The 26592-nt window shown below is 49.9% G+C and overlaps 11 protein-coding genes across 11 annotated transcripts; 6 read left to right on the top strand and 5 right to left on the bottom strand.

Annotated features, from left to right (window-relative positions):
- Window positions 1–34: 34 nt before the first annotated feature.
- On the top strand, window positions 35–613 carry N7455_002099 (mediator of RNA polymerase II transcription subunit 9; the record flags this gene model as incomplete). The annotated part of the gene is made up of 1 exon (XM_040951114.2): window positions 35–613. One exon carries the CDS (start codon window positions 35–37, stop codon window positions 611–613), a length of 579 nt encoding a protein of 192 aa, XP_040818170.2.
- A 426-nt stretch (window positions 614–1039) lies between these two features.
- N7455_002098 (glycine hydroxymethyltransferase SHM2) lies at window positions 1040–3021 on the top strand (the record flags this gene model as incomplete). The annotated part of the gene is made up of 3 exons (XM_040951729.2): window positions 1040–1138; window positions 1197–1247; window positions 1337–3021. Coding segments are annotated over 3 exons (1476 nt in total), but the record flags the coding sequence as incomplete, so codon positions are not given.
- Window positions 3022–3749: 728 nt separating this feature from the next.
- On the top strand, window positions 3750–5284 carry N7455_002097 (AMMECR1 domain-containing protein). Its single transcript, XM_065604221.1, has 2 exons — window positions 3750–4612; window positions 4663–5284. The coding sequence occupies exons 1-2, from the start codon at window positions 4026–4028 to the stop codon at window positions 5126–5128; spliced, it is 1053 nt and encodes a 350-aa protein (XP_065462712.1). The 5' UTR covers window positions 3750–4025; the 3' UTR covers window positions 5129–5284.
- Window positions 5285–5583: 299 nt separating this feature from the next.
- N7455_002096 (serine/threonine-protein kinase) lies at window positions 5584–6982 on the bottom strand (the record flags this gene model as incomplete). Its single annotated transcript, XM_040951569.2, has 4 exons — window positions 5584–6196; window positions 6253–6583; window positions 6646–6736; window positions 6803–6982. The coding sequence occupies 4 exons, from the start codon at window positions 6980–6982 to the stop codon at window positions 5584–5586; spliced, it is 1215 nt and encodes a 404-aa protein (XP_040818475.2).
- A 603-nt stretch (window positions 6983–7585) lies between these two features.
- Window positions 7586–14378, bottom strand: N7455_002095 (DNA polymerase epsilon catalytic subunit POL2; the record flags this gene model as incomplete). The annotated part of the gene is made up of 3 exons (XM_040951295.2): window positions 7586–13524; window positions 13574–13713; window positions 13771–14378. 3 exons carry the CDS (start codon window positions 14376–14378, stop codon window positions 7586–7588), a joined length of 6687 nt encoding a protein of 2228 aa, XP_040818069.2.
- Window positions 14379–14776: 398 nt separating this feature from the next.
- Window positions 14777–15452, top strand: N7455_002094 (uncharacterized protein; the record flags this gene model as incomplete). The annotated part of the gene is made up of 2 exons (XM_040951472.2): window positions 14777–15125; window positions 15187–15452. 2 exons carry the CDS (start codon window positions 14777–14779, stop codon window positions 15450–15452), a joined length of 615 nt encoding a protein of 204 aa, XP_040817840.2.
- Window positions 15453–15746: 294 nt separating this feature from the next.
- Window positions 15747–16616, bottom strand: N7455_002093 (uncharacterized protein; the record flags this gene model as incomplete). Its single annotated transcript, XM_040951067.2, has 1 exon — window positions 15747–16616. One exon carries the CDS (start codon window positions 16614–16616, stop codon window positions 15747–15749), a length of 870 nt encoding a protein of 289 aa, XP_040817768.2.
- Window positions 16617–17081: 465 nt separating this feature from the next.
- sik1 (snoRNP complex protein NOP56) lies at window positions 17082–18734 on the bottom strand (the record flags this gene model as incomplete). Its single annotated transcript, XM_040951709.2, has 3 exons — window positions 17082–17333; window positions 17389–18508; window positions 18571–18734. 3 exons carry the CDS (start codon window positions 18732–18734, stop codon window positions 17082–17084), a joined length of 1536 nt encoding a protein of 511 aa, XP_040818670.2.
- A 355-nt stretch (window positions 18735–19089) lies between these two features.
- On the top strand, window positions 19090–21072 carry N7455_002091 (chaperonin-containing T-complex subunit CCT6; the record flags this gene model as incomplete). The annotated part of the gene is made up of 7 exons (XM_040951403.2): window positions 19090–19131; window positions 19194–19288; window positions 19346–19367; window positions 19437–19478; window positions 19535–19555; window positions 19609–19782; window positions 19840–21072. The coding sequence occupies 7 exons, from the start codon at window positions 19090–19092 to the stop codon at window positions 21070–21072; spliced, it is 1629 nt and encodes a 542-aa protein (XP_040818578.1).
- Window positions 21073–21277: 205 nt separating this feature from the next.
- N7455_002090 (putative histone acetyltransferase (MysT1)) lies at window positions 21278–22345 on the bottom strand (the record flags this gene model as incomplete). Its single annotated transcript, XM_040951099.2, has 1 exon — window positions 21278–22345. One exon carries the CDS (start codon window positions 22343–22345, stop codon window positions 21278–21280), a length of 1068 nt encoding a protein of 355 aa, XP_040818401.2.
- A 580-nt stretch (window positions 22346–22925) lies between these two features.
- Window positions 22926–26033, top strand: N7455_002089 (RNA recognition motif domain-containing protein; the record flags this gene model as incomplete). Its single annotated transcript, XM_040951961.2, has 2 exons — window positions 22926–23239; window positions 23310–26033. Exons 1-2 carry the CDS (start codon window positions 23051–23053, stop codon window positions 26031–26033), a joined length of 2913 nt encoding a protein of 970 aa, XP_040818613.2. The 5' UTR covers window positions 22926–23050.
- Between the last annotated feature and the right edge of the window lie 559 nt (window positions 26034–26592).

Genomic DNA, 26592 nt, shown 5'->3' with positions numbered 1-26592 from the left:
TCCCTCGGGATCCTTTTAGTCAACATTCCCGACAATGGCTTCTCGATCCCCGCCAGTGGGCACCCCGCTGCTGAAATCCCCCGTGCCTGAGACGCCCTTTAAAGATGCGCCAACACCAGCGCCGCAAACAGTTCCTTTCCCTCCACCACAGACCTTTGAAATAATCCCACCATTGCATGGGATTCTTTCTCGCTTGCTCTCCTCAAAAGGTCAGCAAACCGGTTCATCGGATGCGCCCGGGGATACAACAGGGGTCCCAGGGGCTTCCCAGGCGCAGACCCAACAGACACCTTCAAACATCCCTAATGGTGGACACAATGGCAACGCCGCCTCTTCACATGCTGTACCAGAAGTATCAGTCCTTGGTTCAAGCGCTCATCCGCCGCTCGATGTGAAAAACCTCCCTACCGAAACCAGCTCTGTCAGGATCCGAATTCAGAAGGCTCGTACAGTCGTGGAAGGGCTACCGGATGTGCATCGGTCTGTCAATGACCAAAAAAGGGAGATTGCAGAACTGGAGGATCGTGTGAGACGTTTGCGCTCTGTCATCTCTGACTTTGGGAGTCGAGCAGGAACGCTACATGAGGACAATACGAGGACCGTGGAAGCATGAGGACCCTGGAAGCATGGAGCTTGAACTTCGAAAATACCGGTTCAGAATGGGAATTCTCAAGCCAACCAGGTGCCGCATGCCTTTCAATTCAATTCATTTGGCGTTTATAATAAGGAAATACCCTGGTGTTTTTTTAGCGATCATTTCAAGACAGCAAAAGGCGCCATCATTTCATTAGCTGTGGCAACTCGAACAATTCATAATCTATTTCCTCTTATTTCTTTCATCGAATGCTCCAAGGGATTTGCCAATTCAGGAATTGTTTTGAACCTCCAGTTGTATCAATTTGCCGCAGTTACAAATTTTATAACCTAAAACCCTAATCCGGCCAGCTCTCTCCGATATCGTTCGGTGAGTTAAAGTTCAGCGCCTGAGGCAACAGGCAGATCCCCTCCCCCACCACTTCCATTTAATTTTTCCCCTTCTCTTCATCTCCCCTCCTCCATATCCAAATTTTTCTGTTTATTCTCAGACAGATTACCATCCTTCATCATGTCTTACGCTCTATCCGAGTCCCACCGGGACGTGAGTAACACATCTACCCTCATTACTAGCATCTAGATCATTGACTCATCGATTACAGCAAATGCACAACACCCTGGTGTCTAGTGACCCGGAGATTGCCTCCATCATGGTACGTCGAAACTATACAATTGGGACCTGCAGTTGAATGCATTGTCCTCACCAGAAAGCTCAGCTGTGCTAATTCGTCTATTCGTACAGGAGAAGGAAATCCAGCGTCAGCGTGAGTCAATCGTCCTGATTGCCTCCGAGAACTTCACTTCTCGTGCTGTCTTCGATGCTCTTGGTTCGCCCATGTGCAACAAGTACTCCGAGGGTTACCCCGGTGCTCGTTACTACGGTGGCAACCAGCACATCGACGCCATTGAGATCACCTGCCAGCAGCGTGCTCTCAAGGCCTTCAACCTCGACCCCGCCAAGTGGGGCGTCAACGTCCAGTGCCTTTCTGGTAGCCCCGCCAACCTCCAGGTCTACCAGGCTCTCATGCGTCCCCACGACCGCTTGATGGGCTTGGATCTCCCCCACGGTGGTCACTTGAGCCACGGCTACCAGACCCCCGCCCGCAAGATCTCTGCCGTTTCCACCTACTTCGAGACCTTCCCTTACCGTGTTGACCTCGAGACCGGTATCATCGACTACGACACTCTCGAGCGTAACGCTGAGATGTACCGCCCCAAGTGCCTGGTCGCCGGTACCTCCGCCTACTGCCGTCTGATTGACTACAAGCGCATGCGCCAGATTGCCGATAAGGTTGGCGCCTACCTCATCGTCGATATGGCTCACATCTCTGGCCTGATCGCCGCTGGTGTCATTCCCTCTCCCTTCGAGTACGCCGATGTTGTGACCACCACCACCCACAAGTCTCTCCGTGGTCCCCGTGGTGCCATGATCTTCTTCCGCAAGGGTGTCCGCAGCACCGATAAGACCGGCAAGGATGTCCTTTACGACCTCGAGAACCCTATCAACTTCTCCGTCTTCCCTGGCCACCAGGGTGGTCCCCACAACCACACCATAACTGCTCTGGCTGTTGCCCTCAAGCAGGTCGACACCCCTGAGTTCAAGCAGTACCAGGAGCAGGTCATCAAGAACGCCAAGGCTCTCGAGGAGGAGTTCAAGGTTCTTGGCCACAAGCTTGTCTCGGACGGCACTGACAGCCACATGGTCCTCGTCGACCTCCGCGCCAACAGCCTCGATGGTGCTCGTGTTGAGGCCGTTCTCGAGCAGATCAACATTGCCTGCAACAAGAACTCCATCCCCGGTGACAAGTCGGCCCTCACTCCTTGCGGTATCCGCATTGGTGCCCCCGCCATGTCTTCCCGTGGTATGGGCTCCGAGGACTTCAAGCGCATTGCCCGCTACATTGACCAGTCCATCGCCCTCTGCAAGAAGATCCAGAGCGAGCTTCCCAAGGAGGCCAACAAGCTCAAGGACTTCAAGGCCAAGGTTGCTGATGACAGCGTTCCTGAGATCCTTGCTCTCCGCAAGGAGATTGCTCAGTGGGCCAGCACCTTCCCTCTCCCCGTTTAAATGGGATATTGAGGTCCGAGTATGAGTTACGGAAAAATTAAGAGGGATTCTGAATTTAGGATCCCACGAGTTCAACATCATTTCGTATAACAAAAGAAAAAATACATGGGTGCGTTTTTAGGGGTTAATTACCGGACTGCTTTTTCAACCTGACGCGGGTCATTGGGATATGGGAAATGCTTTTTTGCATGTGAAACGAGCAATGTTATTTTTGGCGGTTGGGCCTCGCACTTATTCAACAGCGGGCTCACATGAATTTCTAAGGGGAAAAGTTCAACATTAATTGGGCGTCCTATGTACATTCTACAATCTGTTCTCAACACAAGGATCTATAGAATCCAAGGACTATTTTCTTCTCATCTGCTTTCCATTATCCTTCCTACCTAGGTAATACCGTTGTGTAGCCGTCAATTGCCTTTGTTGGTTAGTCTTGCCTGATTTTGGCTCTATACCTGGCGATGTGGCCGCATAGAACACCCAAACATCGTAGAGATTCATTGTCTGTTCAAGATTTCTACTCTAACAATTGTCTGGTTTTGAATGCATCACGCTATCAGTCCGCCCAGGCGGGTGAAAAGCTCAAGTTCCATTCGTTCAGCCGCTTATACGGCCTTGTTATGTTCTTTCTGGATGTCTTTTTAGATATCTTTTTGGATATATAAGAGGGCGGTAAAAAAAAAGCATGCTCTATATAAGAGACTTTTCTACATATAATCTTTGACTATATAATTAATTTCACTAATTTTAACGTTATAATAGTACGATCAACTATTAATCTTAACCCCTACAAAAATCAGATTATATCTCTTTTTTAAACCGGCGTGTCTTCCAAGTTGGCCTTTACGACAAGCAGATCATAATAACTCCTAGGACAGAACCTTGGAAGGCTTTAATATTACCAATAACTATGTAATTGGTTTCCGACCCGCTGGGATATACCTTCGCATTATATACTTCCAAGGTTGTAAAGTGAGAGTGGATCTAAATTACTGGCAATATGAACCAATAAAAGACTTGTGAACCAGTGACATACTTAATCGCCCGTACTTTCTCTCTCTCTCTCTCTCTCTCTCTCTCTTCCTTTTGTCTTCATCCTGATCTGTTTCTGCCTTTTCCTTTCCTGCCTTTTGCCTTTGACTTTCGGTGCTGCACTACTTTATATTCTCCTACAGCCTCTAAAATTTGGCTCATTGGAGTTCACTGGAGATCCAGCATCGATAAGGACGCAGTATCTTATCGCCCCGGACCATTGCGGAGACCACATAATTCCCCCCAACTTGTCCTTCATTAAAGAACCCGAAGCAGTGCAGTACTTCTTGAAGAAGTCACTGGTGAACCAAGAGAGAACAGGATTTTGCCTGATATGGCGAACACCGCACAATGTTACTATTGCTTTGAGTCTCTCCTCGCTTCATTCGAGGATCGCGAGCCCCCCACTCTGGCAGCCGTAGAGGCCCTATGGGAACAGCACGAGCAAACTAATAAGTTGTCGAGTCTTGAAGAGCAACTCGAAGTGGAAGATACAGACCAACAGCAGCCCGTGAATGAACAGGACGAAGATGACGATAGCAACCAATCGACCCAGTCGAGTAGTCAGCCCAAGAAGCTGCAACTGCCCAGAATCAGCCGTCTTCAGAGCCAATTCTCCGCCTCTTCCAGCGCAGCCACATCGTCGTCCGCATCCAATACTTCATCCAACTCGCTACAGTCAAGCTCAACCAATATCACCACGCCAAGTGCGGTTTCCGAAACCCCTCAGCTGAGGTCGCCTGATCAGCGATATCCCCTGTTTGTGACATGGAACACCCTGTCACGAAGTGGACACAAGTCTCTACGCGGGTGCATAGGCACATTCGAGGGGCAGGAACTTGCAGCGGGGTTGAAGTCCTACGCTTTGACCTCGTACGTGGTTCCCATTGAATACCCCTCTCTCGCTATAAAGCCACAAAGGTACATTCCTATCTATATATCACACTGACTTACATGTGACCTTGTTTTAGGGCTTTCGATGACACCCGTTTTGAGCCCATTCCCAAATCCCTTCTCCCCTCCCTATCATGCTCCCTCACCCTCCTTGGGTCCTTCGAGCCGTGTACAAACGCCCTGGACTGGTTTTTGGGTACTCACGGGCTGCGGATCTCCTTCATCCACCGCGGTCGTCGCTATGGCGCCACGTATCTCCCTGACGTCGCTGTCGAGCAGGGCTGGACCAAAGAAGAGACCGTGGAAAGCTTGATGCGTAAGGCGGGCTGGGATGGTGGTGGCGGCAGTACTGCACGGAGACTGCTACGCGGTGCAGCTGGTGGGAACTCCGGTGCTACTAAGCCCTGGGATCAGGTCTCTGATTTCCGTACTGTCAGATATCAGGGTCTCAAGGCAAGCGCCAGTTATGCGGAATGGCAGGAATGGCGAGGGTGGGTTCTCTCTCTGGAGGAAGGGGAGGAGATCCTGGAAGGCACGGATTGATCCGCATTTATTTCTAGATCGCTTGGCTTTTCGTCCCACATCCCAACGCTTGAAGTGGGACTGATGATTTGTAATGACTATGATGATACTGCTCTTTTAGTTTCCTTCGTGGGTTTTCCGTTCGCAGCTTTTCGGCATGGGCATTAATAAGGGATGACAATGGTTCGGACGTCCGCAGTCATGACGAGAATTTGATATGGCATCCCAGCTCTATAAAGATAGTGAACAAGCATTTCAAACCGAGACCTCATCCGAGAATTATTGATTATAAAACACTGGCATAATTCATTGTATTTGATAATGGTGTAATATGCAGACACATTGAAAAGGATCCAAGTAAAACAAAAAGTCCCAGACCAGAGAAGAGCAGCCAGTGATTCTCCCAAATCCAAATATGAACATTCCCACGGACGAAACAAGCATATACAAAAGCCAAGGATACATATCCACGCCTCCTAACGCGGAGTACGACTCCATAAACCAGCAACCATCTCCTTGACCCTCCGCTCCTGTGCCCGGATCTGCTCCTCAGTCTGCCCGCGCGCATTACCACGACTATCAATCCGCATCTGAGTCGGACCACCAGCATTAACCTGCGCAGGTGGAGGAGCATTATGCTTCTCCTCGATAATCTCATCACCATTAACACGCTCAGGCTTAGGATCAACGCTCAAAGCGCCATCCATTGTGAAACCGCCTCTCTCGCGGAGCTTGTTGATAGCCCGCACGGTGTCGATAGCACGGTGCAGCGTGCGACGCGCATTGAAGTTCTTTTTGACCGTTGGCAGCAGATCTTCGCCCGAGCCGACCTTTCCGCTGTCGGCGGCCAGATTAACCCACGGGTGCTGGAGAGCTTCGTGGGCTGTCATCCGGGACTGTGGGTTGACTGTCAGACAGCTGTTGATGAAGTTGCGCGCTTCCTGCGATACACCGCGCCAGTACTCGACCGGCGTGAAGGAGTAGTCTGCTGCTAGGATTGCTTGCATCTCTTCGAGATTGGAGTCCCGGTCGAAGGGCGTGTATCCGCATAGCAGGAAGTAGGTGATTACGCCGATGGCCCAGATGTCGCTGGAAGGGGATGTTGTCAGTAAAAGATAAAATAATCGCCAATGAGTTGAACTTACACTGGCTTGCCGTGGCCGCTCTTTTTGAAGATCTCCGGTGCCATGTATCCTGGCGTTCCGCAGGTTGTCGTCAGGACGTGGAACTGCTCCTCGTCCATGATCCTCGACAATCCGAAATCGGCAATCAATAGATCGGCATTGTCTTCTGGCGTGCGGAAAAGCAGGTTCTCCGGCTTCAGATCACGGTGCACGATGCCATGGTCGTGCAAATAGGCCACGGCGGAGAGCACTGCGCGGATCAAGTCTGCAGCGTCAGACTCATAGTAGCTGCCTTTGCGACAGATGCGGTCAAATAGTTCCCCGCCCAGCGCGAGATCGGTGACAAGATATACTATACAGCATCATTCGTCAGTGGGGTCGCGCTTGTAGCTATCATGGAAGAGGGAAACACACAGTTGTTCATAGTCTCGAAGTAGTCGACCAGCGTGAGGATGTTCTGGTGGCCTAGCGACACCTTCTTCAATACCGCGATCTCATTCCTGACCTGTATATTTCAGAAGAGGTCAGTCATGCTCTTATCTCCCGTAGTTGGAGTTCTCCCAGCACACACCATATGTTCCCGCCCGGACATGAGACGCTTGTTGATGACCTTCGCCGCATAATAGCGACCGGTATCGATGTGCACACATTCCTTCACAACAGAGTACGAACCAGCGCCCAGTGTCTTTCCGGTCTTGTATCGGCACGGTTGAACCTTCGGCTTCTGACCGCTCGGGGGTTGTGCCGCCATTGCGAATAAAACCAAGTGGGGGATGCGCGACGCGAATTGTGGGGGGATGGGGAATTCGTGTGACGCAGAGGACGAGTGAAGGACTGAGCACAGTGCTAGAGGGGTTTCGACTCGAGGGTTGCGCTTTATATACGCCTGTCCTTATGTACCTGCGCGAGTCAAAGTCAGCCTTGCGGTCAAGTGGCACAGTAGTCCAGTGCGAAGACCCAGGAGTGAAAGTGCGCAGGAAATTACTCACAGTTGGGCGACAAGGGCTGATTACCCGTGGACAGCTATATGGCTTATGGTATTGCCAAGGGTTTCTGATGATTTCCGAGGGCTGCGGGGGTTTGAAGTCGAAGATCGTAGGGAATCGCTGGCGGGGCTACTGGGAAGGGCTGAAACGTCAGATGAGACCATTAGACAGTTTAAAATCTAGAAATCAAAATATAGAATCTTGGAAGAAAATAGGAATTGGAATTATAAAAGCCGAGGTTTAAAAATAAACGACGACGCGATTATTGGATAGGCATTTCTGCCCAGTTGACTATTTACATTTGCCCGACTCAACGCCAACCCAATGCAAAAAACAAAGAAAAACAAAAATCAAAACAAATAGTACATTCAAAATCGCTCCAGAACTTCCCCGACAATGTGCTCCAATAGTTGTAGCTTGTGGAATTTGGCCACACTCTCCAACACTTGTAGTTTCTTCTCGATCTCCTTTCGATCAACTGTCGCAGTCCATGTACCACTGCAAGAACAGTGCTCCATGAAATCACTGATCTTTAGACTACTGCACTTGGAGCACTTGATATCCTGTGTCTGCCATTCAACAACAAAACCATGGACTTGACCAATGAGGAACTCTTCAGTCGCCAAACGGTCGTACTCAGCATGACAGAAGGGGCATCGCCAGGGCTGGGTAGATTTGCTGGCTTCTGCGCTGGCATCAGGCAGCACATCTTCGTCGCGACAGAGATCAAGATCTCGGATAAGACAGCAGGAGTTGCAGGACATTTCCGGGAGCTTCAAGCTAGCACTAGGGTTCTCGAATCGGCCCTCCTTGCTGAATTCTCGGACCTCGAAAAGGGCAAGAAGCTCGCGTCGCAGCAACCGAGATTCCAGGGTTGTTGTCTTGGACAAACTCAGAACCTGCATCAGCAGTTTCGTCAACTCCAAAGACGGGTTGCGTTTGTCCTTGGGACCGACTAGCACTCCTGGCAAAACGGGGAAGGCATAGTCGGAGGCAAGCTCGGGATGAAGCATCTCGTCGCGTTGTCTGCGGATCAATCCCGAGATTTGCTTCTTCAATGGCTTCGAGAATCGATCGGAGAGGATAGCAGTGATCTCATCGTCGTCTGCTTCGTTTGTTCGTCCAATGGGAATCTGTGTTGGCCGAGGTGTTGAAGACAGTTCTCCGTCTTGGAGCTCCGGCCGTTTCAAGCCGTGCATCAGTTCGATGTACTCAACAATCCAGTCATGGAAGATAGTTTGCATGGGCATTGGCAGGAACCGGCTGAGTTGCCAGTGCATCGCTGTTTCGAGATCCTGTTCATCCGCTTCGGTGACCTCTCGACAGCCCTTGCCTCCGTAGTTGTATTCATCGTACCAAACGAGGTAGTCCCAGTACTCCTTGATCTCTAGATCGATAAAGTGGAATGAAGGGTTGGCGCGAATTGACTTGAGGACATACTGACTGTAGGCATAGGCGTTGCCAACCTCAGTCTTGGTGGTTTGGAGAAGGAGGCGAGTAGGGCTGGCAAAAATGACATGGGAGCCAACACGTCTGAACTCTGCCATCAATCTCTGGAATGACTTCCGTGACAGTAATCGCACGTAATTATGCAGAGACCGGTCGTAGAGACAAGACACAGGACTTTCCACCCATCGGATCAGATGCTGGACCATGATGTCGGCCATGTTGTTCCCCGCACAGGCCTCTGTCCACCAGTGTTTTACCATCTCTCGAAGAACGACAACACCGGCAGAGGCAAATGCTTTCTCTGAATAGAAAACACCAGTGTCTTCACCATCACCAGAAGGAGCCAGTAGCGTATCACTGCCGTCCATTTCATTGATGATAGAAGATGTCAGAATGGTGTTGATTGACAGATTGCGAACCTCGAGTTCAATGCACACTGTGGAGTAAGCACCTGGTACATTGACAGATGGCATGTTGACCTTGTCCAAGGCACCTAGGATGTCATCCCTTTCATAACCCGCGTGATCAGGACGCGGGCCAGATGACCACCACAGCACAACATTGTTTTGTTGAAGGCGTCTGGCGTACGAGATATCGATGAGGTATCGAGGATCCTCACTTTCTAGATTGCAAAGCGGAACATCACCGAACCGCGCGAGCATGGTCAAGTGCTGAATCCAAGAAGACAAGTATAGATAGCGTGTGACTAGACGTCTTGCAACGAATGCCTGCCAACCTAGTGGAGGAAGTTCCATATCCGATGCTTCGGGCTTCACAGATAATACTGGATACTCCTTCAAGATCGGAATGTCGTGACACAGGCGGTCTTTTTGTTGGGATTGAATGACAAGAACGGCAGGCTGAGCCTCATCATTTCGAATCTTTCTAATCAGATCACCAACCTCAAGATGAGCCTTCCTTCGCGTCATCACCTGGGTGATTTTGAAATGAATCTTGTCCTGGTAGTCGAACGCATGCTGCGACTCATCACCCGATGCCGCTTGGATCTTACGCGTGAGAAGCTCAGTGTAGATTTTATCGACGTTGGGAAGACCCTGCACATCTCTTGTGCGGTTTAGAACGATAATGTGCGCCTCATTCTTGGATGTCGAGAATATTGCGAAGATTTGTCTATCCCCAGAGACAATGTGATATAGGTAGTGGTACACTAATGACGAGTCCATCAGGTAGGGCTGCTCAGAAGATGTATGAAGCAACGTTGAAAGGTCAAAGCCCTTGTCCAAGCCGTCACCTAGGACACCACGCTGCTGTTCATCGAAGGTACAGTGGCTTCCTAGCTTGAGTACCGCTCGAGTACTTAGCGGGATGTTTCCCTCGTAAACACCCTCAACGCTAGGGTGCTGGAAGAGAATATCCATCTTGTCGGCTTCTTCTAGATATTTCTCTTCTGACAAAGACATTTTGAACAAGTAAACTGAGGGATGCCCGTTGGGTAGGGTATGGTTGACCTTCTCGACTTCACAGTCTGGAACGTCAATGTCCGGCAAAGAGTCTCGTTTCAAGTTCAAGAAGAATTGCCGTGGAACTCTAATGCTGAGGGCGTGGATCTTTTGGTCAATCAGTACAAAAGCTCGCACAACTCCCGGAACGCCCGTATCGCAAAGCTGCAGGACCTGCCATGTGCTGATGTACAGCATTTGAGCTTGATTGCGGAAGAAGTTACTCAAGGAATCTGAGGCAACGTTGGTTCGTTCACCAAACAGCTGACGACGGCGAACCCGTGCTTGTTTTTGGATCTTCCATTTTTGCTTCTGGTATTTGAGGAACCCTTCGTAGTTTTCTGACATCGATGGCATAACTGCTGGCAAGCTAGCGAAGGGGTCAAGAGCTGTCTTCGAAGCGTTTTCTGGATGCTTTCTCTTCTGGGAAACCTTGTTGTTGGGTGATTTCGATTTTTGAGTCGAGCCCGAGATTGCTTCATCTAGATCGCCAGCATGCTGAACCCGATGCTCTAGGATATTGGCGTTTGTCGACGAAAGTGGCGTCTTCTCGGACTTAGTGAATAGATCAGTCATCTTCTTCTGCTTGAACCTGTCATCCTTCGTGTTGATCCGACGTTGCAACCAATCGGGGTGGGCAACTCGAGGCACTGGGTTTCGAAGCTTTTGAAGCGCAGCCGGAATGGTAATCAACTTCTGGATCACGGATCCCAATCGCTCGAGGTAATAGTCCCAATCGATCACAGTTCGGGGATCCATATCGCCAGGATCTTCTTTTAGCCACTTGCGCAAGAAGAATCGCTTGATGTTCTCTTCAGCTGAAAAGATAGCCACAGGAATGGCTCTTTCAGTGACAGGTGTATTCCGTGGGCGTGATGAGATGATGTATTTGCAGTTAAGGCCTTTGTCCTTGACCATCTGTTCACCCAAGAACTCCGCCAAGCGTTTTGCCGTCGTGATGGATGTGGACTTTTGGGAACCGTACTCTTCTAGGGTTTTTGACATGCTTCGATTTTCCGAAATGAGATCGATCAGCTCTTCATCGGCCAATGTCGTTCCGTGCTCGTATAGAACGTCCAACCACCGGTCAGCAACACGGGCCACAGCGGCGTAGGTCTCGGCAAGATTAGAGCCCTCCAGGAAGAATTTGAAGAGCTGCGTCTGGAAGATCTTGATCAACTTCAGCTCTCCTCTTCGCTTGACTTCGAATCCCTTGAGTTCAGCTAAAGAGCCATCGTGATTGAAGACTGCATATCGTTTCTTCAGGTTCTTGTCTTCCTCCTTCGACGTTGGCAAAATCATTGCCCGGTACGGTCCATCCACTTCGAAGAAAATGGAATTTTCGCTGTGAGTCTCGTACTTGAAAGTTTTCGGATCGACAAGCGCCTGGTACTGGTGGTTGGTGTATTTTGCATGGACGAGGTGGTTGAGCATGACACAAGGGTATGAGATACCCAGTTTCTTCCCGTTCTTCAGAGTGAAGGAGAAGTTATCGGGGAATCCTCCCGGAAGCATACACCAGATACCATCAGTATCCAACTCTAGGGGACGACCGATGCGTTCGACAAGCTCTCTTGCCATCTGAATAATGTGAGCGCCTGTCAGACAAGTGACACCGGCCATCTCCATGGAATACCACCGAGAACCCTTTCGCATCACATATCCGTAGAAACTGTTGAGAATGACCTTGTGTGCAAGCTGAAGAGAATCGTATAGAATAATCATCTTCTTGGCTTCCTCGATTTCAGCGGCTGAACCGCCCGACGACTGCAAACCATCGGCTTTGTTCTTCCAGGATTTTTGCTTGCCCTTGAAATCGTATCGGCGGTCACGGAAGTCTCTCACAGTATCGACATAGAACGGGTTTTCTCTTTGGCAAATGATAGCCTCCCGCTCCATCGTCTTGCTGTCGTGAATCTTGTGATAAATCTTCTTACTGTAATCCTGCAGCCGTTTCTTGACAACTCCAGCTTGCTCTTCAATGCTGAGTTCGCCGAAGGACCTCATTGGAGAGTTTGGATACCGGCCTGGGAAACGTTCATTTGCTGTGGCACGTCGGATCATGTTGTATTCATCACGTTTGGCAGGCAAGAATTCACCTCGCCATGCCCAAGGCATGCGTCTATCACAGGTTTTTCCAGGTCGGTTGAAGTCGCAGGCAGCGCAATTCGACTCATCAATCAAGGAGTCTGGTTGCAATCGGTTGGTGATCATGATGTTGGGATACATGGAGGCGACATCCAAATGGTAAATGAAAGGCACTTCGTTCCGGACTGGATTGATCTTAAGATCGAGCAAACGCTCCACAATTTGTGCCCTGACCTCATCATAGTTCACGACATCATCCATGGATTTCTTCTCTTCAACCTCAATACTGAACTTGAGGGCGTGGTCGAGATCCTTGAGAAGCTCATCAATCGCAGTAGGATCGACGGTAAAATGAGTAGGGATATCACTTCGGAACACACCAGCTTCAATACTTTCAACGTGGCCGCCAACGTAGGTCTCTGACTCAAGAAGATGACCTTCATAGAAAGATTCTGGGGGATTCTTGTGTTTGTTGGGCAAGACAATCTCATGCTGGTAGGCTTGAACCATGAGAAGCATCTCACACAAAGTTCCAGTTCCCTTTCGCAAAGTTTCGTCGGCATTAAGGGGAATGATCGTGCAGAGCGAGAAGATGAACGGGTGGACATATTTCATGTACAGGTAATAGGTTGCAACAGCATCGGAAACTGAGTATTCAGCTAAGGTCTGTGGCCTTTCGCTCGCATACGGTGTCATAAGCTCTGGGTCGAGTTCATCCGGATCGTAACCAAGCTTTGCAACAGTCACGGCTTTCAAACCACGACTTCCTTGGGGAAGGTAACTGTCACGGTTGACCCAGGCGAAACAATCCATATGCACACAGTTGTCGGCTTGGTAGATGTCCTCGCTGTTTTTCCGGAAGCCAATCTCCATATACATGTCAAGTCCCAGAATACTGGCTCTTGTCTCCACAAACGGCCAATCGAAGAAGTCACCGTTGTATGTCGCAATAACAGTAGGCTTGGAAATTTTGATATGCTCGAAAAATCGCTCAAGGACTCCCCTTTCATTGGGTTCATTGAAAATAATGAAAGGTCCATTGTACTCTGGTTTGGGAGTGTACTCGAAGTCATGAATGTCCTCGGACACAATCTCTCTGTTGGTAATTAGGAACCCTTGCCCATCAATCATGTATGAAATCATCATAATCTGATCCATCGTGGCGTCGGGAAATTTCAGCGGTAACTTCGTACACTCGATATCAAAAGCGAGAACGACAGGATCGGCACGCTGAAGCCGGTCTTCCAGGCAGGTCAGCGATATCGCGCCATGGTCTGCCTCGACATTGTACCACTTTCCAATCCGAATGTCTGCAATATGTCAGCTATTAGGCCTCGCCGAGACGCAGAAAACACCAACCTTTGTCAATGCAGACCCGGACATGGTATGGCACGTCGTATTCTCGAATATCAACAATAAAATCACTCGCTTGTAGATTGCCATTAGGTCGTTGCTCATTAATTATTTCGTCGTCAAAAAGGTCGATTCCAGCAGTCGCGCTATGAGAACCATGAATTAGCTAATGTTCAAATCGAATCATGTAATGCAGAACAAACCTAGTCATCTCAACGTATGCGTCCATCGCACTCTCATTTTTCTTGTTTTTCTCTGCGAGAGGTAGGAGGGTCCTCCTAACCTCTAAAAGGTTGCTCACGTTGGCGAAGCTGAGCTTGATGTAGGTCTTCCGGTAGCCGAGAAGGTGATTTGGGAGGTTGAGATCTTCTTTCTCAAGTCGCTTGAATTTTTTGATCATGCCCTCAAAGGTTCGGCGACACCACTCTTCTACATCCATCTCGTAGCCCTTTTTGACTGCAATCAAAAAATATGGATCGTATTCCACAGTGGCTTTGAAACTTCCTCCGTCGTCCTGCAGGAAGTAATAATCCACGCCGGCACGACCTCCAGGCACGTCCGAGTCCTCAATTGATGTGCTATGCATATTGACCAACCAGCCGGCCCTTGTCTCGCCAGACTCGAATCGTGGGAAGCCGAGAGTCTCATCGATGCTGTTGGCCAACCGAATGGCCTCAAATTTCTCATCTTGGGAGGTTGCCTCGGTCGATCGTAAGGAGTTGAATTGGACCGTTTTGGAGCGTCGAGGATTCGAGGATGCAGCACTAGATCGGAACTTGTTTCCATACTTGCTGGGCTTTCTTGGAGGCATTGCGACGCTTCGCCCGACTGGGCCTGTGTTAAAGTACCTCTTTCAAAGGGCGGGACCAGTGTGGAGCATGAAATGCGCACTTGGTAAATGTCCGATGGAACAAGAAAAAGAAGAAAGAGCAGATGGGCGCAAATATAATGAGATCTGGTTCTGGGGCTAATTGTGCCTCTAGGAGGGTCCAGCAATGGCCTACGATCTGCTCTAATCAAATCGATTTCGATGGTCCCGACGCGTTCGCGTACCGCCCATGCGCGTCAAAGGTGTTAGTCAGCCTTCCGGAATAACTATCTACTTTGGAGCAGAGTCTGGATTATCTATTCCTCCGATATTGATGATCCTCTTCGATAGCGGATGAAGACAAGGAGTGGAAATCTAGAGGCAATTTACTCTACACAACTATGGCGGAAGACTCACGAGACCCCAGCTCTCTTCCGGAGGCTGGTAGCAACACACAAACCCCCAATGACCTAGCCGATTCGCAGAAACCGAAACACAATCCGTCTCAGTCACAAACTGGAAAGCTATGGGATGCCTTCGGAAACCCCGAGGAACCCGCGAACGCGCTCGCCAAAGCAACATATAAGCCCCGAGGCAAGAACCCTAAGGATGTGCCATACTCCGAGATTATTGGAACATTCCCGGTCTCCGAAATGACCACCCTGCACAAAAGACCGTGTGCTCGGGAATCCTTGTTGACTGGCATTGGTGTCGGATTTGGAGTTGGTGGTCTACGAGGTGTGCTGAAAGGTATAGCTGTACTCTTTCGGTATTGGAGCACTGGAATCACGGGGCTAATATACGCATGCAGGGCGGTACTATCTATGGTCTGCTGGAAACTGGGCTGTTGGCATGTTTGCGATCACTTCATTAGCCTCATATGAATACTGCCGCTGGCGACGAAACAACGAATTGAGTGGCATGGCAGAAGCCCTCGATCTGATGAACCAATTGAAAGCCAAGAAACAACGTGAGAAGGATACGGCAGAGGAGGAAGCGGCATTGCGCGTGCGTCTTGCTGAGGAGGAAAGGAAGAGCAAGAGTTGGACCAATCCCTCCAACTACAAATTCTGGTAGTACTATTGATTCACGAAAAGGAGTCGTGGAGTTCATGCGGTGTTTCGAAAACTGTATATTCCGATCAATGGATCAAGGTCAAGTGGTGATCGATGTCATGTCATAAGTCATCTCTGTGTATCATAGCTCTCTGCAAAGTTCATATTGTCCAACCAATCATCGTTGGATTCTCCCACTTGTGTGAAAGAAAAAAGAGAAGTAAACCCCCCCCCATATGCCTGCACCCGAAGAGAGAAACGCCGAAGTAAAGATATCCAAAATGTGGCTGCGTGTTGCGCAGCCATGCTTGCCCCGCTAGAAATTGAATTTCACTCGCTTCTGAATTGCGCCTTCGTTCAAGCCGCGCAAGTTGTCTAGCTCAACGCCATCCCTCCTTCTTTCGCGCCGTCTTTCACGAGCCTCCCGGGCTTCGCGATTCTTCCATTCTGCCACTTGCTTTTGTCGCTTCTGTGATCGTTCCCACGCAATTGAGGCAGTGGGCTTGAAGCCTATACCGTTGATTCCATATCCATCGTCCGTTGGGTCGGATGGATTGTGGCCTGTTATTTCCGAATCATGCCATACAAGCGGGTCTTCTTCAGACGGAGTGTCCGCAAGAGGAGGGGATAGTCGTTGCTTGCGTTTGGATGGCGATGAGGGATTCAAATGCTTGCGAGAAAAAGTTGCAGATTTCTTCTTTGATGGGGACTTTGATGGGGAATTGGGCAAGGGAGTCGGATCCTGTGTTGCGGGCGCCTCGAATTGTAGCGCTTGGCGGTCACCGGGTTCGCTGCTAGTGGCCGGTAGGGCTTCAGGCATATTATTGAGCTCGTGGCTGTCAGGTTCGCATGCTTCCAGTGCTGGTAGAGCCGAATATCCTCGCCGTGGGTTGACAGTCAAGGTTTCAGGGTCTGAAAGAAGGTCGCCACGGATGGCTAACTCTCCGAATCGTCCAGCAACTGCAGCGCGAGGACTGTAGCTTTCCAGCTCGTCCTCGTCCCGAAGTGAAACGTCTTCAAAACTGTCGACAGAGGCTACCGACGTGGGTGATGCTGAGGGGCTATAGTAGTCTGATTCCGAGGGCTCTCGTTTGCGCTTGGGAGAGAAAGATGAAGGTAAGCCTGTCGGCATCATACTGAAAACGGACGTAGTGGGGACGTCACTGAGCAACCCGATGGATCTCATTTGTAAATAAATAGGGTATCCACCACCAAGTTGTTCTCAGGAAACGAAGGTCTTCATTCTGCAGAGCCCATGGAGGTCAGGGCTGAGAGGGGTTTTGGTCTTGGACATTCGGCATTGAATCAGACTGTGGGGTACAGTGATCGCCACTAAATTGGCCGCGCATGCGATATAAATCAAGGGAGTATTTTTAGTCTCTTTTGTCTTTCACTTCTGCAAGTAATAAAAATGGGGTTTCTTTGAATCTGGTTTTACTCCGTACATGCACAGTAGCCTACTAGTATTCATATGATGAACAACTTAAAACACTTAATTGAAAAATATCAGAGCAGCGATAGTCAGAGCTGCTGAGGCAAAAGGCCTGGTAATAATTTACAAATACCTGCAAGCCGTACCAATCGAGTCATGAAGACAAAAGCAAAACCTAACGCCATGACGAAGACTCCCAAGTCCAAACATTTTGCACATCTAGGCCTTTTGCTTCTTCTTGGAGGGCTCGGCATCCGTATCGTGCTTGCGCTTCTTCTTCTTGTCGGACTCGCCCTCACCACCCACGGACTTTCTCTTCTCCTTCTTTTCCTTCTTCTCCTTCTTTTTTTTCTTCTCCTTCTTCTCCTTCTTCTCCTCCTTAGGCTTGGCGGCTTCGGCATCCTCCATCTCCGCATCGCTCTGGTCAGCATCGACATCAAGGTCAGCGAGCACGGCATCCATGGCGTTTTTCTGTAAATTATTAGCACTTGTGTCTATTCAATAGGGTAACTAGAGCTCAACATACCATGGCGACCTCGTTCTTGGTAGGGGCGGCGCCGGAGGAGTAGAACTCCAAGCGCTCCTCAACCTGGCTCTTCAGGGCCTCACCGAACTTGGTGTTAGGCTCCTCGGAGAAGTTGTCAATGCGGGAAGCAATGGAACACTTGTTGGCGAGGAAACGGGAGATTCTGCCCTTGTTCTTGGGGCCAGCACGACCGATGAAGGAAGAGTGGTACAGCAGACCATACTTGGGGGTGTTTCCCTTGGTCTTCAAGGCACGGAAAAGGGCCTTCTCAGCACCGAGAATCTGAACGGTAGAGGCGGGGTACTTGGAGAGGTTGGTCAAGCTACCGGCGTGGGAGATCAAACGGGCACCGACGACTTCACCGATCAGGGCGGCAAGGTTAGGGGCGACGACGCTCATCTTGGCAACAAGGTAAGCGTAGAGAGACTTGCGGTACTTAGCGAGCTTGACAACGCGCTCGGCGAAAGCGACAACGTTCTCCATGTCAGCCTCGGAGATCTCTTGACCCATACTGGTCTTAGCGGCATCAATGATGCTCTGGGCAACAGCCTCGTCATCCTCGACAAGGGCAGCGATGTCGTGCAGACGGTCGTTGGTCAGGGCTTGCTTGTCCTTAATGAAAAGGGCGAGCTCGGCGTAGCGCTGGTTGTCGGAGACAATCTTGACGAGCTCGGGGAAGTGCCACGAGTACCATTCGCGAACTCTCATGGAGAAGGTGTTGATGGCCTTGTCGAGCTGATCCAGAATGGCGATAGCCTGGATAATGTGGTTGTCGTCACGCTGGACGGAGAACTTTACCTTAGCACGGGAGTAAGCGTGACCGAGACCGAGCTGGGCAGTGTCCATATCACCATCGCGCAGCTGCTTGAGGAGCTTGCCAGCGTGGAGACGGATACCACGGAGAAGATCCTGAACGACCTCGCTGGTATCACCAGTCTCACAGTCCACAAATGAGAAAGCGGACTTGATGCTTCCTGCCAGAGCCTTGTCGGCAAGACCCAGGATGACCTTCTTCTTCTTGTTCGGCTTGGGGAGGTTCAATTCAAGGAAAGAAACTAGAGTCTCGGATGCGACACCTTCGGAGATGTCATTGATTTCTCCAAGAGCCTGCTTGTTGTTCCTACACATTGTTAGTGGACGATGAAAAATGAAAACCTTTTCATTTAGACAGATAAAGCGTACTCGAAAGGCAGGAAGCTGGAAAGCTCAACCATCTTGCCGAACTTGGCAAGGTCATTGACACCCTCCTGAACTTCCTTCAAGGCATTGCCGACAGAGTCACCTTGGTGGGCGACCTTGAAAAGCGAGTAACCCATAGGGCCCTCGAAAAGTAGGAAATCGGCCATCGTGTAAGGGCCAATACAAGGTCAATCACAAGATAATGATAAAAACTTGCAACACCGGCCAGAAAACCTCGCAATGTTCAATTTGATGGGTTGCTGGTGAGGTTGGCGACGGCTGGAAATGGACAATTTTTTTTTCTCGCCGCTAGTGCGAATCCTAAGGCACCGAACCGGAGGTATGACGGTAGGCATCGGAGCAGACGTTTACCCGTCCCGCTGATATAATCACGTGACCATATGGATGCTCGAATGTGGGCTTTTTGGCCGCGGACCTAACGTGGAACAAGCGCTCTACCATCCCTTAATTTAATATTTTTGAGTTATTGGACGTGATACCCTGTCATTCATTACCTGGGAGATGTCTGCAACTCAACTACTTAACCCCAAGGCGGAGTCGAGGGTATGGAAAATATTCCCAGATGGCCCCTCAATGATGTGCCCGCACACTAACATTTCACGCAGCGGAGAGGAGAGGCCTTGAAGGTGAACATCGGTGCCGGTGAAGGTCTTCAAGATGTTCTCAAGTCCAACCTGGGTCCTTCGGGAACTTTGAAGATGTAAGTTTTCCATGAACACACCTCGCATACAAAGGCAATGGAGCTGACAAAACTTAGGCTGGTTGATGGTGCAGGCGCAGTATGCAATCCCCGATTCCTCTCGAACGGCACGAAACATCCCTTTTCTGATACAAGCTTGCTATGATAGATCAAATTGACCAAAGATGGAAACGTTTTGTTGCGGGAGATGGTTCGTTCTGCCCTCAGAATCATTGCAATTGGAGCTTCTAAGCTAACATTTAACAGCAAATCCAAAACCCCACGGCTGTAAGACTAAATTGCCTCGAGAGTCTCCTACACGTTGCTGACGAAATTGAAAGGTTATGATCGCTCGCGCTGCGACCGCACAAGATGATATCACCGGTGATGGAACAACATCTGTTGTTTTGCTGGTGGGAGAGCTTTTGAAGCAGGCGGAGCGTCACATCTCGGAGGGTCTGCACCCCCGTGTCATCACTGATGGCTACGAGATTGCCAAGACCGAGGCCTTGAAAGTATGTAATGGTGACTGAAAGTCGAATCTCGAGATCGGTCTAACATATTACCCACAGTTCCTTGAAAACTTCAAGCTCGAGCGTCCTATTGACCGAGAGCTGTTGCTTTCTGTTGCCCGTACCTCCCTCTCCACCAAGCTTAGCGGTGCTCTCGCCGAGAAGCTTACCCCCGACATCGTCGATGCCGTGCTCGCCATCCACAAAGCCCCTGAGAAGCCTGATTTGCACATGGTTGAGATTATGACGATGCAGCACCGGTCGTCATCGGATACCCAGCTTATCCGTGGTCTTGCCTTGGATCACGGTGCCAGACACCCCGACATGCCCAAGCGGGTGGAGAACGCTTTCATTCTGACATTGAACGTCAGTCTGGAGTACGAGAAGTCCGAAATTAACTCCGGATTCTACTACTCCAACGCCGAGCAGAGAGATAAGCTGGTTGAGAGTGAGCGCAAGTTTGTGGATGCGAAGCTGCAGAAGATTGTGGAACTCAAGAAGGAGGTTTGTGGAAACGACCCCAACAAGGGATTCGTTGTCATCAACCAGAAGGGTATCGATCCCCTCAGCTTGGATGTTCTTGTTAAGAATGGCATTTTCGCTCTTCGCAGAGCCAAGCGCAGAAACATGGAGCGTCTCCAGCTAGTCTGTGGTGGAACTGCTCAGAACAGTGTTGAGGATTTGTCTCCGGATGCTCTTGGGTGGGCTGGTCTGGTCTACGAGCACCAGCTTGGCGAGGAGAAGTTCACTTTCGTTGAAGAGGTCAAGGATCCTAAGTCTGTGACTATCCTCATTAAGGGTCCTAATGGACACACCATCACCCAGGTTAAGGATGCTGTTCGTGATGGTTTGCGCTCTGTCTACAACACCATTGTCGATGGGTGTGTCATTCCCGGAGCTGGTGCATTCCAAGTTGCATGTGCCGTTCACCTGCAGTCCCAGGCCTTCACCAAGACCGTTAAGGGTAAGGCCAAGTGGGGTGTTGGTGCGTTCGCTGATGCCCTCCTGATCATCCCCAAGACTCTTGCTGCCAACTCAGGCCACGATATCCAGGATTCGCTGGCTGCTCTTCACGATGAGGCCACTGATGGCAACACTGTCGGTCTGGATCTGGTCACTGGCGAACCCATGGATCCCGTCCAAGAGGGTGTCTTCGATTCTTTCCGTGTTCTGCGCAACTGCATCGCTTCCAGCACAGGCATTGCCTCCAACCTCCTTCTGTGCGATGAGCTACTGAAGGCTCGGCAGATGAGCAAAGCCGGTGCCGGTGGTCCCGGTGGTCAGGAAGAGTAATGCACTTTCTCATTTACGAAGTCAGGCGGTTCATGTAAAGTTTAAAAGGGTTAAAGACTTGATTCCCTTACAAAGTTAGGGGCCAAGAGCCAATCTATTCAAAAATGCACAAACTTCACGTTGCTTCTCATTGTCGTCGTTAGAAGGGAAATAAAAGTAATCAGCGCTATCGTACATAAACTTGGAAGCTGTCTCATTGGGGGGATCAGTCTTCTTCCGAGGCAACGCTTTGGCCATCCCCATCAGACACGATATCGGGGGGCCAAAGTCCCTCAAAGCCTTCTTCCCTGACTGGGTCGTCCAGGGAAAGATGATGTGCTTGAGCCCACTCCCACACATCAGATTTGCAAATGGTGACCATCTGACCTGGTGGCGCAGTAATTTCCTCCGCAGCTGTACGGGTGGATTTACGTTTTTTGGGGGTGGCCTGGGGTTCAAAAAGTCCCATGCTCTTCAGTGCAGTGATCACATCCTCTGTCAACATACCAGTTCCCAGGCCGAGTTCTTCAACGGTAATGGTCTCACGCAAGGGTCTTTTGCGGGAGCCTTTCGGGGTTGAGCTTGGCTTCTGTTGGTCGGTTCCAAGCGAGCTACCGCTAGGTTTGCCGCGGAGCAAGAATCGGGCAATGCGTTCGGCCCAAAAACGGACATAGCTTTTCTGGCCCAGCTCACTCAGTGGCTTCTCTGGTCCACCGATGCACCCACCATTAGAGTCCCATCCGCTGAGCTTGTAGCTGACCCCCATCAACAACTTCCCAAGCTGTTTGTGTTGGTAAGGCGGGAATATCAGAATGCAGGCAAGGTTGTTCGCGTCCCATGAAAGTTTCTCTTTTGAAAAGAAGCCGAGCACGTAGTAGCTGCCGGGGTCATCCGGGTCGGTGAAAGTGAGGATGTAGTACAGGAAGGTTGCGACATCGAAAAAGACTGTCTTGTGGTCGAGGAAAAGTTTCGCGAAAAGGGACAGATTCTGTCCGAAAAGTTTGTGGTTTTGTCCATCAACCTCCCACACTGCATACCCGCCATGGTCGTAGACTTTCGTGCCTGGTGGGGTTATGCGATGCTCGCAGGCGCGTTTGTGTTCCTCGAATATATCCACATCACACGAGTATCGAAAGCACCAGCGACAGACGTAGAGTCGATCGGCATCCTTGGCGACGAGGTCTTCAGGGTAGATGGATTGGTTCCATGGCTTGAACAAGAGGTCGCCTAATACGACGTCGTTCACGTTGCGATTGGCTGGAGTCTGCAATGGCGCAGACTTCGAGGTCGCCATTGGTTTCTATGCGTATTCGAGCGGCGCGACGTGATATCGAAGTTGTCGGAATGCTAGGTTTCGGGGGCGTTCATGCGATGTACCGTCTCTAATGGACCAGCCATTGGTATTATCGTAGAAATGAGAGATGTAGGTAGATGAAAAAGAGTGAATATGGTCGCGCAGGCATTGAGAGACGTTATGAGTACATAATTCTCAATTAGTATTATTCAATGTCCATTGAATCCATTCAAATGTCCGGTGTTATTCAGAGTCGACGCCTTGGATTCGAGGCGAAAAGCTAGTGACACGTGATTGGAGCGGGGGATCCACCAGAGAGCTTCATCATGTTCTCATGGTCTCTCTCTCTTTATCCTGTTGCCTGAAATATATCCCATATCCCATATCCCATGTACTTTTTTGAAAACTGGATTTCCCCAGTTTCTTGAATATTTTTTTTGCCCCATTCCTTGCAGGAAAATCCAAACTTGAAAAAATTGGAAGTGTTGCCACAGGCAGCAACATATGAAACTCGTGATCTTCTTTCCCGTTTATACACACCCCCCGTCTCCAAACTAGCCCCAGAGGCATCATAATTCCAAACCATTTCATATCTTTATCAACTCTATCAACTCTAGTTTCTCGTTCTCTGCTTTTCGATTCTGTAACACCGCCCCACCTATTCGTGTTCCTGATCCGCAAGGCTCACGGGGCATCTTCTCCACGATGTTGAAGCCCTTCCAAATCAGAAACCTTCGGGTATCCACTCAGAACCAACCCGAGCAGCTTGCGGATTCTCGTACCCCTGCAGGAGTGGTCCAGATCTCTGCTACAGATTACGATGATTTAGCTTCAAACCATCCCCGCGCAAGGTTGACTTACATGGATGACGATGATGATGATGAAACAATCACCGTAAGTTCACAACAGCCTGTCGGCGACAGGGCTCTCTATCATCAAATCAAAATCTCACCCTATTCCTTAGGTTGGATCCGCTCTCGAGCTCTCTCAGCGCCTTGAAGAGCCCCTTGACATTAATACACAGCTTGAATCCGTTGATCCTTCTCCCGGTGACATCAGTCCAATGCACATATTTGATATTCGCCGATCAAACTCTGTGACCGAGTTGTGGAAGCGATTTGAAGACAACGTTCCGAAACAAGACTTGGATGATGAGAAGAACGACACGCAAGCTACTTCCAAGGCCATTGTCCTCGAAGAGCAACATGGAGTCCCAGCTCCTCGTATTGCTACCTCGCCATCGGTCTCTGGAGATCAGCCTCGGCCTCTTATGGAAGCATTTGAGGCTGAGCTAGCAGAGATGCTCAATGCTGCTGAGTCCCCGGAGACTCGAGTGCCTCAACCTAATTCACCACCGACTACTGAGCCATCAGCCAACACAAACTCAGAGCGATCCCCTCATCCTGTTGAGATTCTAGCGGCACAGGTTCTAGAGCAGCTGATCAACGGAGCTACTATGGTACAATCTGAATGGCGATCAAAAATTCCTGACCTACAGCGACAGCTACAGAATGCTCAGAGACAATTTGAGACTGCACAGAAATCTCTGCCTGTGAACGTGGAAGCGTCACTGCGGACACTACTCGCCACGGTTGAGGCTCACCTAAGAACCGCTTTTAACAATCTCCCAGACGGTGGAAGGCAAATGGCAGAAGATGCATTCCAAGCAGGAAGGCCTGTCGCTGAGAATGCCGCTGATGGTTTTCGTATGATGGCCTCCGAACTCAACGAGGTCGGAAGAACATTATTTGCCGCATTTGAAAGCGAGTTCGGACGCGCTGCATCAACAGCCCCTACGTCAACTACAGCCCCTACATCGACCTCGACTTCCGAGATGCCAAACCCTGGAGCATCCGGGCCATTCTTTAACACTGCTGCAAACAATGGATCTACGGCTCCGGGCACTATGTATTCCCAGACCTGGAACCCAAATCCTTCAAGCACAGCCACAAATGAGAAATCAACAGCAGGCCCAGGCCAATCGACCCCATATAATACCACACAAACAGGAGTACCTCCCTTCCAAAGTCATCATGGTCAACCTACACCCGCTCAATCAAATCATTGGGCGCCTCCCTCGTGGCCTGCTCCATTTTGGAATCCATTCCAAACCTACAATGCACCCCCGCCTCCCTGTCCTCCTCTGCCGAATTTCACTTACTGGCCGCAAGGACCACCTGCGCCTGCGCCTCGGCCTCCTCCCCCTGCGTTCAATGCCCCGTTGAATGCTACACATACATCACAAGTCAAGCCTGGGGAATCGAAAAACGGTCCAGCAACTAAATCCTTGTTCATTGGGAATGTTGGTTTCAAGGTTACCGACAAGATGATCCAGGATGTGTTTGCTGCCAAGGGATTCCTTGTCAAGGTGGATCTTCCGCTAGATGCCGAATCAGGAAGACATGCTGGCTTTGGTTACGTTAATTTCCCCTCGGATTATCCGGCTTTCGCTGCAATGGAAGCATTGCAAGGTGCCGTAATTGACGGTCACTCGATAAACCTTGAGCCTATGCATCATCCCCCCATCGAAAGTGTGCGTCCGACGCAGATTTCACCCAATGCCAGTACAGCGACACACGACACTCAGACGGAGCGCCCTCAGGCTGAGACGAGCGATGCCGTTTGGTCCCCGCTTAGTGTCAAGCAACAAAAGAGTCCATCCAAGCCTGGCAAGACGGACAATCGGAGAAAGTCTGTTAGTTTCGTAGATCTCACGCAGAGTGCTGATCCTGGTCAAGCTCGGACAGAGTCGTCCGCACTACTTGACTCTCCAAGCGAGGACCCTGCATTCAGTGCACGTTTTCCCTCGCTTTTACCCCAGACGAGTTCACAGCATAATGATCCACTGAGTGGTCGGGGTGTTTCCTCGGATTTGCATACAGAGTCTCGTTTCCCGCCTGTGTCTCAATGGGAGGCCGAACTGCTTGCAAATCGGCAGGAACGCAGCAGAACAGCACCTGTAACTGGTGATTTGCATGGCCAATCACCAAACAACCCAAAGCACCGTGAAGGACCTTCCACTCACGGTTTACCCTTGTATCCTACACCGAATGCGTTTAGTCGACCTCAACCAGATTCTCATATGGATGCAGCCGCCAATCTATCATCGGTCGTTGATGCCGGACGACCTTCCGACCATAGCAAAGCAATTCGGGAACAGCTTGGCCATTCTTCCGGTTCCAAGGAGACTGTGCGCCCAGTGGTGGATCTCAATGGCCCCCAAAGTGCGCCCAAATTGAGGCGTCGAGCCACTGAGCACAAAACTCATAAACCAAGCCATTGGCATGCTGCGGAGACTGACCGTCACAATCCCCTCAAGCATTCCGCAAGTATGCATCGTCTTGGGGATAGATCGCGTGCTCCTGCGGAAACAGACACATGGGCGCGTCTATCTAGGCGAGAACGAAATGGCGCCTCTTCTCATGAGCAGATTCCCGGAAGCTTCCCAGAGGAACATGTGACGATGGCCGAGATCTCTAAGGTACTTGATACCAGTGCTATTGAGGCTGAGGATGCGGCAATCGAACGATGCGCCTCTGCTCTTGTCGACATAGGCTACGGAGATGAACGGGCGGGCGGACGGGCGAGGATGGCTGTGTATGCGGCTATGGCAAATGGTGACCTCATGGATGCGATTGATATGATTGAAGAGGAAAGATCGATCTATGCACGACGGCCTTCGCAGTGAGGCAAAGAACATCTGTTTCTCTTTTTGTTTCAAGGGTCATCTAATGACTCAGTCATTCCTTTAGCTGCAGTTTAGCTTAATTCTTGTGATGTCATTTACTCTCGGTAGTGTTGAAATTCCACTCTTTGTTTTAGTCATTCATGGGTGTTTCGAGTCCTCAAACTAGGTATCCCACGCGGTGTTAATATCCACCTTTTAACTGGCTTTACCTGTATTATTTTGTTTGATATCCACGTCAAATGCATGACTTGGGTTATCTTGAAAAGACAAAGTGCACACACATATATCGATAGGACTGACCCGTTATATATTAAACTGTTGTACAGCACTTGATAATATACTAGTAGTGAGATTGTAGTCAGACATGGTCGTTTGGATATAAATGCCTTTCCGAAAGAAAAAAGTTACTACCGGCATAACATCTAGTGCTATAACTGATACAGTCAATGGTTTCTAACAAGACACTATTAGCACAACAATTCCACTCAGTGGTCTAACCCTATTAAGTAAAGTCTCTCTTAGCACCTATACTTTAATCTGAGTGTCACTTGGTAAACGT

The sequence above is a fragment of the Penicillium solitum genome (assembly GCF_028829755.1).
Source record: "Penicillium solitum strain IBT 25940 chromosome Unknown utg000001l_segment0_segment0, whole genome shotgun sequence".
In the NCBI taxonomy this organism is placed as follows: Eukaryota; Fungi; Ascomycota; class Eurotiomycetes; order Eurotiales; family Aspergillaceae; genus Penicillium; species Penicillium solitum.
This window is presented reverse-complemented; position numbering and strand designations above follow the sequence as displayed.

Coding starts and splice junctions, on each gene's coding strand:
- N7455_002097 (XM_065604221.1), top strand. CDS start 4,026: ATGGCGAACACCGCACAATGTTACTATTGCTTTGAGTCTCTCCTCGCT. Junction 4,613..4,662: donor CTCGCTATAAAGCCACAAAG/GTACATTCCTAT, acceptor ACCTTGTTTTAG/GGCTTTCGATGACACCCGTT.